This window comes from Trachemys scripta, chromosome 11 (assembly GCF_013100865.1).
Source record: "Trachemys scripta elegans isolate TJP31775 chromosome 11, CAS_Tse_1.0, whole genome shotgun sequence".
Taxonomy (NCBI): Eukaryota; Metazoa; Chordata; order Testudines; family Emydidae; genus Trachemys; species Trachemys scripta.
The window spans coordinates 29404812-29417395 of record NC_048308.1 but is presented as its reverse complement, the minus strand read 5'-3'; the positions used below and the strand labels follow the sequence as shown (position 1 = coordinate 29417395).

The following is a 12584-nucleotide window of genomic DNA, read 5'->3' as shown; positions in this document are numbered from 1 at the left end:
AAAGCAACGGAAACTAAACCTTTTTATTTTATAGTCATATTCTGCTAAAACAGTTGAACAGATTACTTCCAAAATTTCTTTTAAAAATACCCATTTAGTCAAAGACCCTGTATTAAAAGTTTCACATTGGGAGGGAATTTCCATTAAGGTATTATATATAACTAAGCTCCAGAAAATAGAGTCTTAGAATGGAAATTCTGACACCGTTACTATAAGATTCTAGCAAGTGTCACTATAATGATTTTACCTAATCCTTGCTCTTCATCATTATCGTTTCACACATCTATTCGGATAAACTGGTTTAAAACTATAATTAGCTGTTTTAAATTAAGAAGAATACTATAAAGTTCTTCTAGGCCATTCTTTCTTCTGATGACATTTTACTTGGAAGCCTATCTGCTGTAGAATATTGCTCTGCTACTGATTTCTTTGCCCACCTATTGGTTATTTTATTCTTGTACAGCTCAGAAATACTGTAATCAGATTCTCATTCTATCAGCATGAGACATGCCCAAACTCCTTGGCTTCCTTGGTGGGATCATCTGATAAACATATGTTAAATAGCATTTTATGCTCAAGCCTTCAGATGTTAAATTCTTTTCAAGCTGAGCAGGCTCTTGTAGGCAGCATCACATTGCTTAGACTCCCTCTAGTGTTAAATTTACTATCAGGATGTCACAACTAGAGTGAGCTATGAAATAAATGTGTCTTGGTGAAACTTAGGTGTTTTAGCTTTTGACATTTTGAATACCTCTCTTTCTTTATGAAAGAATTTGCAGTTGAGTGTTGCTTCCCTTCTATGGCTCTTTCCAGAACTTCCACAATACTAAGACAATAGTCACTTTTGGCACTTTCTGTAATGGATCTTTTTTGGTTATCTTGCTTTGACAATGCCCCTGACTGTTGAACAGCCTTCCTGGGCTGGTTCACAAAGTCACTGCCTTCTCTAGCCCTCCTGAAGATGTATTTCTGAGATGCCTACAAGAAAAATACCTGACTTAGGGGCCTGCTCCTTCTGCCATTGGTGGCCATGGGAGTTTTGCCACTGACTTCAATAGAAGCAGGGTCAGATCATAAGTCACCTACTTCATTTATTTATCTTGTGAATAAACTCCTTTATATGGAGAGATGAAGTCAAATGGGAAGGAAAAGAACAAGGATATTGGAACTGCAGCTGAGAAGTGATGTGGGAGAAAGAGGTGTGGGCTGAAATATGGAGGAAGGGAGCAAGGAGAGAAAAGCAGTGTGTTTAACTTAAAGGAGAGATAGAAGGATGGATGTGGGGAAAACAAACAAACAAGTCACTGGTAATTCACTGGCTTATCATGAAGTTTGCCTGTGATTACACCTATTACATGTTTTATAGATTTCTCATTGTACCAGAGAAAAGAATAATTTTGTCAGTAAATGTCCTAGATCATTGATCATTCAGCACCAATTTCACAGCTACTTGCTGTCGTTCACATTGTCCCCTCAGCATGCATACAGCACATATTATAAAGGGGGGAGGAAAATCAACCCTACCAAGGCAATCCTGTACTCCAGTGTTAAACATCTCTGTTCTACTTTTAGTTCAGATTGTTTACAAGCAATTGTTAGGAAGATTGGTGTAAGTTACTCCTATAACCTTTTCTTAGGAATTTCAGGTGAATTATTTTTATGCAATATATATTCTAGTAGAATAAATCATATTTAATTCTCTTTTATAAAAAAAAATTCAAATGATTCATCACTGATGCTCACAGTTTTTTATAGTGCAGTACTTAACGTATAAGAGTTATTTATGTTAATGTGTCATTTCTCATTAACAGTAAATCACAAAAACAGGTGTCTAATGAGTTGCATAAGTACCGGGACTGGCCCCTTAATACTGTAGGTGCTTAGCACACCGTCAGATCAGACAGTTTAGGTTTGCTTTGGTTTTTTTTTTCCTTGAGAATGACTGTATTTAGTTTACTTTTTCAATTGAGGTTACTTCTTGAATTATGCAGCCATGAAACAGATGGTATGGCAATTGAGAGTCTGTTAAGAGAACATTCTCAAAGTTTTGGGAAGAAAGACCATGAAAAGTAACAAGTGTACTCTGAGAATATTTCAATGATATTTTTCTTTTCAAAGTTCACAGTTGTGAGTTTCAGGCTAATGTTTCCTTGTAAGAATAAAAGAAAATAGCTTCTTACCTGCCTGCTGCTGCAGTGCAGCCATCCTCCTACACACTATTTGCTGTAGTCCACGAAAGCTTATGCTCTAATAAATTTGTTAGTCTCTAAGGTGCCACAAGTACTCCTGTTCTTCTTTATGCCCTCATTTACAACTCCCCTCTTCCACAAATACACACACCCATCAGTCACCACACATGCATATCTGTCCATGCTCTCTCCTCACAAACAACACAATTTCCACATTCTCATTCATGCTTAACCACACTCGTACACAGAGGCACATATATGCTCATTCTTTGCCCCCATCCTGCTTCCTGGTAAAACAACTGGTAGTTCTCAGCAAGCAAGGAAGAGCTAAATGTTGTACAGGAGGGGAAAGGAGGAAGAGCAAAGCCCCAGCTTCTCAACAACTCTTTGCTCCTTGGACCTAGCTTCTCTATTGCTGCCCACTGTTCCTTTCTCTCCACAAAAAGCACTAGTGGCTCAAGCCTCACTAGTTCCCGCTCCCTTTCAGCTGACAACAATATTGTCAGACATATAGATGAACATAATTTGCTGAGGAAGAGTCAACATGGTTTTAGTAAAGGGAAATCAGCCTCCCCAAGCTACTAGAATTCTTTGAGGGGGTCAACAAGCATGTGGATATAGTGTACTTAGATTTTCAGAAGGCCTTTGACAAGGTCCCTCACCAAAGGCTCTTACACAGAGTAAACTGCCGCGGGATAAGAGGGAAGGTGCTCTCATGGATTGGTAACTGGTTAAAAGATAGGAAACACAGGGTAGGTATAAATGGTCAGTTTTCAGAATGGAGAGACGTAAATAGTGGTGTCCCCCAGGGGTCTGTTCTAAGACCAGTCCTATTCAACATATTCATAAATGATCTGGGAAAAGGGGTAAACAGTGAGGTGGCAAAATTTGCAGATGATACAAAATTACTAAAGATAGTTAAGACCTAGGCAAACTGTGAAGAGCTACAAAAAGATCTCTCAAAACTTGGTGACTGGGCAACAAAATGGCAGATGAAGTTTAATGTTGATAAATGCGAAGTAATGCACATTGGAAAGCATAATCCCAACTATACATATAAAATGGGGGTCTAAATTAAATGTTACCACTCAAGAAAGAGATCTTGGAGTCATTGTGGATAGTTCTCTGAAAACATCCACTCAATGTGCACCAGCAGTCAAAAAAGTGAACAGAATGCTGGGAATAATTAAGGGATAGATAATAGGACAGAAAATATCATGTTGCCTCTATATGAATCCATGGTATGCCCACATCTTGAATACTGTGTGCAGATGTGGTCGTCCCATCTAAAAAAAAAATATATATATATATATTGGAATTGGAAAAGGTTCAGAAAAAGGCAACAAAAATGATTAGAGTATGGAACTGTTTCTTTATGAGGAAAGATTAATAAGACTGGGACTTTTCAGCTTGGAAAAGAGAAGGCTAAGGGGGGATATGATTGAGGTCTATAAAATCATGACTGGTATAGAGAAAGTAGATAAGGAAGTGTTGTTTACTACTTCTCATAACTCAAGAACTAGGGGTCACCAAATGAAATTAATAGGCAGCAGATTAAAAACAAATAAAAGGAAGTATTCCTTCACACAGCGCACAGTCAACCTGTGGAACTCTTTGCCAGAGGACGTTGTGAAGGCCAAGACCATAACAGGGTTAAAATAAGAACTAGATAAATTCATGGAGGATAGGTCCATCAATGGCTATTAGCCAGGATGGGCAGGGATGGTGTCCCCAGCCTCTGTTTGCCAGAAGCTGGGAATGAGCGACAGGGGATGGATCACTTGATGATTACCTGTTCTATTCATTCCCTCTGGGGCACCTGGCACTGGCCTGGACCTTTGGTCTGACCCAGTAGGGCCATTCTTATGTTAATATGTTCTTATTGAATTTCTCCCCCACATCCCCAACTCTCTTCTTCTTCTCCCTGGTCACAGATGTAGAAATTTCTTATCTGCTCTCCCCCTCTTACCTTCCACTTGCCCCAGTGACCCCAATTCATCCTATCTCCTGATTTCTCCTCATGCCTATCCTCATCATCTGCCTTATTCTTTTCCCTAACCTCTCAGTCTGATTTTCCCTTCACAATAAAAACTTGTCGTAATTTCCCATCTTAAAAATATCCACCCTTGACCCCACTTGCCCCCTACCTATTGCCCTGCTTCTCCAACGTTTGCCCAATCTCCTTTCTCATCTCTAAGCTCATTAAACACACTGTCTACAATTGCTGTCTGGAGTTCCTCTCCACCAGTTCATCCTAGACCTTCTCCAGTCTGGCTTTCAGCCCTTGCACTCAACTGAAACCACTCTTCCTCAAGTCTCTAATGACCTCTTCTTAGCCAAATCTCAAAACTAGTACTCCGTCCTCATCTACCACAACCTGTTAATCACCGTTGACACAATCAAGCATAGTCCTCTTTTTGAAATCTTGTCCTCCCTTGTTTTCCCTGACTCTGTCATCTCCAGGTTCTTATTCTGCCTCTCTAATTGCTCCTTCAGTGTGTCCTTCAGAGGATTTTTTTTTCTTTTGCCCTTCAGCTTTTTGGGGAGGTTCCACAGAGTTCTGAACTTGGTTCCCTTCTCTTCTCCCTCCACACCTTATCTCTGGGTAATATCAGTAAACACAAATTGAACTACTATCTTTATGTAGCTAATTCACAGAGCTACTTCTGTACTCCAGACCTAACACCTCAGTCTGTCTCTCTGATATCTCCTTATAGATGTCTAGCTGTCAGCTCAAGCTCAACGTAGATAAAAAAAGAGCTCTTAATCTCTGACCTCCAAGCCTTCCCGCTACCTTGTTTCTTGATCACTGTGGACAAAACCACCATCCTGCTTGTCACTCAGGCCTGTAAACTCTCCCTAGGTCTTCACATACGTTCACAGATTCCAAGGTTAGAAGGAACCATGGTGATTATCTAGTCTGACCTCTATATCATAGGCCATAGAACTTCCCCAAAATAATTCCTAGAGCATGTCTTTTAGAAAAACATCCAATCTTGATTTAAAAATTGTCAGTGATGGAGAATCTACCATGACCCTTGGTAAATTGTTCCAATTGTTAATTTATTTTCAGTCTGAATTTGTCTAGCTTCAACTTCCAGCCATTGGATTGTGTTATACCTTTCTCTCTGCTAGATTGAACAGCCCATTATCAAATATTTGTTCCCCATTTAGGTAATTATGGATGGTAATAAAATCACCCCTTAATTTTCTCTTTGTTAAACTAAATAGATTGAGCTCCTGGAGTTTGTCACTAATAGCGCATGTTTTCTAATCCTCTAATCATTCTTATGGCTCTTCTCTGAAAAGTCTCCAGTTGGTCAACATGCTTCTTGAATTGTGGACACCAGAACCGGGCACAGTGTTCCTGCAGCAATTACACCAGTTCCAAATTCAGAGGGTTGCCCTCTTTATGAATCCAAAAAGCTCATTAGCCCTTTAGCCACAGCGTCACAGTGGGAGCTCATGTTCAGCTGATTTTTCCACCACAACCCTCAGATCTTTTTCAGAGTAACTGCTCTTTGTTCCTAGATGTATACATTTTCATTTAGATATATTGATATTGTTTGCTTGCACCCAACTTATCAAGTGGTCCAGATCACTCTGTATTAGTGACTTATCCTCTTCATTATTTACCATTACCCCAACTTTTCTGTCATCTGCAAACTGTATCAGTGATTATGTTTTCTTCCAAGTCATTGATAAAAAATGTTAAATAGCATAGGGCCAAGAATTGATTCCTGTAGAAACCCATTAGAAATCACTCAGTGGTGATTTCTGTTTACAATTACATTTGGAGACATATCAGCCAGCTTTTAAACCATTTAATGTGTCATGTTAATTTTATATTGTTCTAGTATTTTTAATCAAAATATCATGCAGTACCAAGTTCAGTGCCTTACAGAAATCTATTACATCAATTACCTTTATCAACCAAAGTTGTAATCTCAGAAAAATAAATAAATAAAAATAAAGTTAGTTTGACAGGATCTGTTTTCCACGAACCCATGGTGATTGGCATTAATTATGTTATCCTCCGTTTAGTTCTTTATTAATTGAGTCCCATATCAGCCTCTCCATTATCTTCCCAAACAAGCCTACCTGGATTATCCATTTTATCCTTTTTAAAAATTGGCACAACATTAGCTTTCTTCCAGTCTTCTGGAACTTCCCCAGTGTTCCAAGATTTTTTGAAAATCAACGTTAATAGTCCAGCAAGCTCCTCAGCCAGCTTTTTTTAAATTCTTGGATGCAAGTTATCTGGACCTAATATTTAAACATATCTAACTTGAGTAGCTGCTGTCTAACACCCTCTTGAGGTGTAAAGAGTGTTATCATATGGTATGACTACATCTGTTTTTCCCTCAAATGCAGAACAGAAATATTTATTGAACACTTCTGATTTTTCTGCATTATTATTGATAATTCTACCATTTCCATCTTGTAATGGACCAGTACCATTGTTAGGATTCTTTTTGTTCCTAATGTATTTAACAAAACTCCTTTTTATTGTCTCATTCAATCTTGCAGCATTACTCTAGGAAGACAGTACACCATCCAGGCTATTTCTAAGTCTTGCCAAATCTCTCTGTATAATATCGCTCAGGGCACGGATCGGCGGGTAGCAATCGATCTATTGGGGATCGATAAAGTGAAGACGCGATAAAATCGATCCTTGATGGCTCTGCCGTCAACTCCGGAAATCCACTGTGGCAAGAGGTGGAAGCGGAGTCGACGGCGGCACAGCAGCGGTCAACTCGCCGCCGTCCTCACAGCCAGGTAAGTCGACCTAAAATACGCAACTTCAGCTATGCTATTCACGTAGCTGAAGTTGCGTATCTTAGGTTGACTCTCCTCCCCCTCTCCCCCCCAGCCTCAGATATAGCCTTTCCTATCCATCCATCCAGCTAAAACTCTTGTTCAGGTTCTCATCATGTTGCATCTCAGTTAGTGCAACATCCTTCACTGGCCTTGACAAATGCCATCTTTTCCCAGTTATATCCATTCAAAATGATGCTGCAAAGATCATTTTCATTGCCCATCACTTTGCTCATGTCATTGTTCCCTTAACAGTGGAGGGATGCATCAAACATAAGCCACTTGACTTCACTTTTGCCGTGCTGTGGAGATGAAACCAAAGACAACTACAGAGTAGTGGCAGATAGCTGTCCAAGGTCAGGACCAGGAGGACATAGAGCCTCAGCCATCAGCTGGCCTGATGTAGAAAGGAGGTATATGAGACTCACAGAGGACCAACAGGACACCACCCAATAGAATGAAGGCAGCAACAGAGTGAAAGCAAGCCCTGCAGCAAGAGTGGTAACACAAACAAGAAGTCAGAGACTGGTTCAAAGGCCAATACACTTGAACGCTAACAGGCTATGTCTCTAGGGTGGGCTGTATACTAGTAACCTCTGCCCCCAGCAAGACAGCAAACACTTGCACAAAAAACACAACAACAAAAGCTGTTAAAAGGAAAGATGTAGCAACCTGCTTGAAACTTGAAGGGAAGAGCACAGATTGCAGGAGGAAAGAATTTGGAGGAGTCATCAGAAAATCAGACATTGTTCACATGGCTAGAATGCTAGCTGCAGTTGCAGCATCTCTAAATAGCTCTTTTACTATGAGCCAGTTGAGTTTTACAAGCTTGGAGTCCTTTCATGTTATTACTCAGCACACGGTACATGAAACAAATACACAGGCCGCACTTCTGCAGCAAAATAAATCTCTATCTACCAAAATGATTTTGACTATTACATTTCATAATGTTCCCATATTGTGGCTTTTTATGTTCCACATTGTTATGCCTGGTATAATTTCTCTGGAGTCATTTAACACTTAATCTTACTTTCTGAGAGATGGAAAAAATAGGAATGGTTTAGGCATTTGCAAAATCTCATTGGTTGGGTTTTTGCTTTATAAACCAAAAACTGGGGTATTTTGGATCCCTGACTTTAATGGGGAGGTGGGTTTGGATAAATGGTTTCAATTATGGCTTGTATATGCTTTTCAGTATTATTATTTTATAACTGGAGGGTCACACAGTTGCTGAGCTCCACAAACAATGAGAGAGCCGCATATAAAGCTGCTGCTTGTGATATGTGCAGGAAGCATCATGAGGCATCAGAGAGATTTATCTGCCTGTAGCAATGTGGTGGGGGAAGGAAGGGGGTATGTAGAGAGGAGGAACAGGGATCAGAAAGGGGGGTCAAAGAACGAGATGATGAGGGCATTAGACACTCCCAACCCCTAGATACTTGTTAACCTGCTCCACCAATCCCTTCTACCTGACCTCGGAAGTTCACATCCCTTCCCCACCAGAACACTCCATTATCACAGCCCCAAGCCCTGGCTGGGAAATGCACACGCGCACACACTTCCCTTTGTGTGCTCCTTTTCCTTCCAGAGTCAATATTTGCAGGGGCTGGTTCCCTGTCTCTGTCTCCCCCACCTTGGACCAAGTTTTGGGGAGGCAGCGCACTAGGAGGGAAGAAGAAATTAGGCCTCCTTCACTTTTCTCTCCCTCTGGCTCCTCCTGATGTTCTCTCTGGGAGATAGGCCATTCAGTGTGCCAGCATTTAAAACTCTATTGAGATATTGGCAGCGCTGAGATTGGCTTCATAGACAGGTTCTTTGATCTAGAGGTAATTACAAAGCTGGTTAAACCAGCTAAGCAAATGTGAGGGGGCTCTGTGTGTTGTCCCCGATTTCCCCTTCCAGGTTTCTGACTTTTCCACAGAATCAATGGGACATCATTGATGCCTAGAACATTCCCTGAAAATTTGGAATTGATGGGATGCGCTGTTTCAAAGTTATCACATTACAGACAGACAAACAGAAATGCCATCAAGCTGAATGTAGGGCCTCACTTTGCTTGGCCAATAATAATAAATATCATTATTATTACTAATAATATAATATCATAATGATGATTTGAAGCAATATATGGCAAATAAGAAAATAAAAATTTGCATACCTTGTAAGGTAAATGGTAACATTTTTTAAAGCACCTAAGTAACGTAAGAGCCTCAAGGCCATTTTCGGAAGTGACTTGGGCATTTAGGAGCTCAAGTATCATTGAAAGTCTTTCACTTTTCATGTGGGATTTTGTTCTTAAATAATTCACCAATTAATGGAGAATGACTGATCTATTACTAAGTGGAAGTAATGTTTATTAAATAATAGTACATTGCTGATTGAATCAGAACACCTAATTGATAAACAGACTACTTGTGTTTCTTCACTATATTCAATTTTTCAGGCCCACAATGTTACACTTACTTTGTTAAGGGATTGACTAAACAGGAAGACTTTCTCAATCTTTTATGCCAGGTTCTACAGTGGAGAGCAGACCAGGAGGAGACAGCCAGACTGGAAGCTGCTATAGCTGCCAGAAGAAAAGAAAAGGAAGATGAAAAAGAAAAGATACAGAAAGAAAAGGAAATGATTCAAAGAGCAGAGGAAAAAGAAAAAGTATGGAAAATGTGGTATTTGAATGATTTATTATCTAATTGCTTTTAAAAGCTTTAAGTAATCTCAATACTTTATATTATTGTAAATAGTCTTTTTGGTATTAGTTCAGAGATTAGCAAGTGGTTGGTGGAATGTTGCCAATACCCAGTTTTGAAGCTGCATATACTTGTGTAGCAATTGTGCTACTTTCTTATTTTTCTAAAAAGACACCAATAGAGGCATATACTCTGGGGCTGCCACACAGTCTCAAGGACAATCAGTGCAGAGAAACTACTGCATTTCTAGCTGTCTTACAGATTTATGTTATCGAGTAGTATGGCAAAGACCACTGAAGCTACCAAAGCTGCAGCAAGATATGCTGCATTGCAGCAAATGAGCCTCAGAATATATTGGCTACAGTGTTTAAGCACACTGCACTTAGATCAACACAGGGAACTTTCAAATAGGCTTCCAAGAACAGATGCACATTACCTCTTTCAAGACAGCAGACATCTATGTATACAGTGTGCTAAGCATCGTTTGACAGACTGGGAAATGTATGCAGTGTTGTAGCCTTATTGGTCCCGGGATATTAGAGAGACAAGGTGGGTGAGGTACTATATTTTATTGGTCCAGCTTCTATTGGCAACAGAGAGAAGATTTTGAGATTACACAGAGCTCTTCTTTAGGTCTGGGAAATGTACTCAGTGTCACAGCTAAATACAAGATGGAACAGATAATTGTTTAGCATATGTTAACACATATTTCAATGTGAAATGGCCCATTAACACCTCTCAGCCAAGGCACAGCACCTTCAAGAGATGAACCTACGAGCTTGCACCTTCAAGAGATGAGCCTAGGAGCTTAAATTCATAACTTCACTAGACACTAAACATCATGGACTGAATAGCGCACTGGAATTATGGTTCATTACAACAATCTGTAACCCTGTTAATCCTCCCCCCTCCCCGGCTTTCCCCTTTCCCCATAACTGGAGAGGCGTTAACAAGCCACTTTACCTTGAATAGTCCCTTGAAATATATGTTAACTACTTATGCTAAATAATCTGTTCCACCTTGTATTTATCTGTGACACTCTTGGTATGTTTACACTGCAATTAGACACTGATGGCTGGTCCATGCCAGCTGACTGAAGCTCACAGGGCTCTGGCTAAGGGGCTGTTCCTGCTGGGGCTGCAGCCCAAGCTCTGGAACCTCCTACTTCCAAGGTCCTAGAGCCCAGGTTGTAGCCCGAGTCTCAACATCTACACTGCAATGAAACCACTTCTTAAAAGACCCCAGAGTCCGAGTCAGGTGGCACAGGCCAGCCACGGGTGTCTAACTGCAGTGTAAACATATCCTCTGAGTAAATTTCCCAGATGTAAAGAAGAGCTTTGTGTAAGCTGGAAAGCTTCTCTCGCCAACAGAAATTAGTCCAATAAAAGATATTACTTCACCTGCCTTGTCTCTCTGTGGGGAAATAACATTGTTCTAACTAAAGTCTAAACAATACTTTGTGGGAAAACTTTGGAGAATAAGTTATTTACTACTTATAAAAAAATCTCCTTATGTATCACATACTAGCTGTATTTCTCAACACTATTTTTTATTATTAATGTAATTTATACAAAAACAGGAACCTTTTGATTTTGAGAATTTACCTATTTTTTTACTTATTTCTCATATTGAAATCTTACACTCAAAGGATTAACATCACAACTGGTTTCTGTGGAATTTTTATATTAAAAATGCATAATTATTATTTCAAGTCAGCAATAAACAGCAGGAGCAATTTAATGTTTATAGGGTGGTCCTGCAAACGCTTCAGCACATGAGTAACTTTACTCACATAAGCTGTCCCATTAACTTCTATGAGACTATTGATGCTGACATGCTTGCAGGATTGGGCCACTGACGAGTAGGCTTTTATTTATACGTCTGTTGGAAGCAATGAGTTGGGGGGGGGGAGAAAATCAGATAGGCAGAATTGTTTCAAAATAGAATATTTTCATTATGTGTATTTGAAAGGTTTAGTGAAATCCAGGGACCCCAGCCCACAAGGAGGATTTAAGTTAACAGTTGATCAGCCAGTGGTGAAGGTTGAAAAATGAAAAAATAGTACCCTGCCAACCGATGTCTCCGTCCTTAGGCTTCTCCCCAGGTGAATACCTGTAATAGCCCTTTGTAACATACCTTAATGGGAACGAACATAAACTCTGTTCATGCCCTATCTGACTGAGAGCATGAATGGGGGAGTTAGGCTCCAGAAATGCCTTATCCTTCGCTACCTCTACTTTGATGTTTGAAGTATTGTCTCTTTCAGACCATCTGCATGACATTATCCATATTGCAGTAATGTTCTTGAAAACAAGATTTATTAAAACTAAAGAGAATATGGTAATAAAGCAAAAAAAAAAAAAAGGTTTACAAAATTGAGTGAAGTAGGGGTCCTTTAGCTTAGTTACAGATAAAAGAAAAGAAAATCCTAGGTCTTTAGAAAGTCCTCTTATCAACTCCTCTTTGGGCCTGACATAGGATTTCCCTATTGTGTCCAAAGAAATTTCCCCTTATCCCTTACCTACAGATCATTATCGTATCTGTGTTGCTATATCAACCATTCCATTCAACCATTCCACACATGAGTATTTGAACAAGAATGCTGCCTAGAGAAAGTGCCGGTCTTTGTGTCCCATATAAGGAATTTTCCTCTGAGAGATTTCCACACTTTCCTATCTCCAAGCCCATCTTGCTCTCCCCTTCCTTAGACCCGCCTCACCAGTCGAGGGTGATGGACTTGATTTGCATGGCCATCATTCTTTGCTATGGATGTTAGGTTGTGCCCATGTACAGGATGTATCTAGTTTCCTTCTTCGCTGGTTATAGAGGTAGCATGGATTTGTCTCTTCTCTCATCAATTTTTCATTGCTATTAAATATAAAGTATT

At 39.8% G+C, this 12584-nt stretch overlaps 1 protein-coding gene across 1 annotated transcript in view; it reads left to right on the top strand.

The window, feature by feature from the left end:
* Positions 1–12584, top strand: part of CCDC148 (coiled-coil domain containing 148) — a 129979-nt gene that overhangs the window by 94217 nt on the left and 23178 nt on the right. The window contains exon 11 of the mRNA XM_034786398.1: positions 9522–9662. Within this exon, the coding sequence (XP_034642289.1) occupies positions 9522–9662 (141 nt within the window). The remainder of the gene's footprint in view (positions 1–9521; positions 9663–12584) is intronic.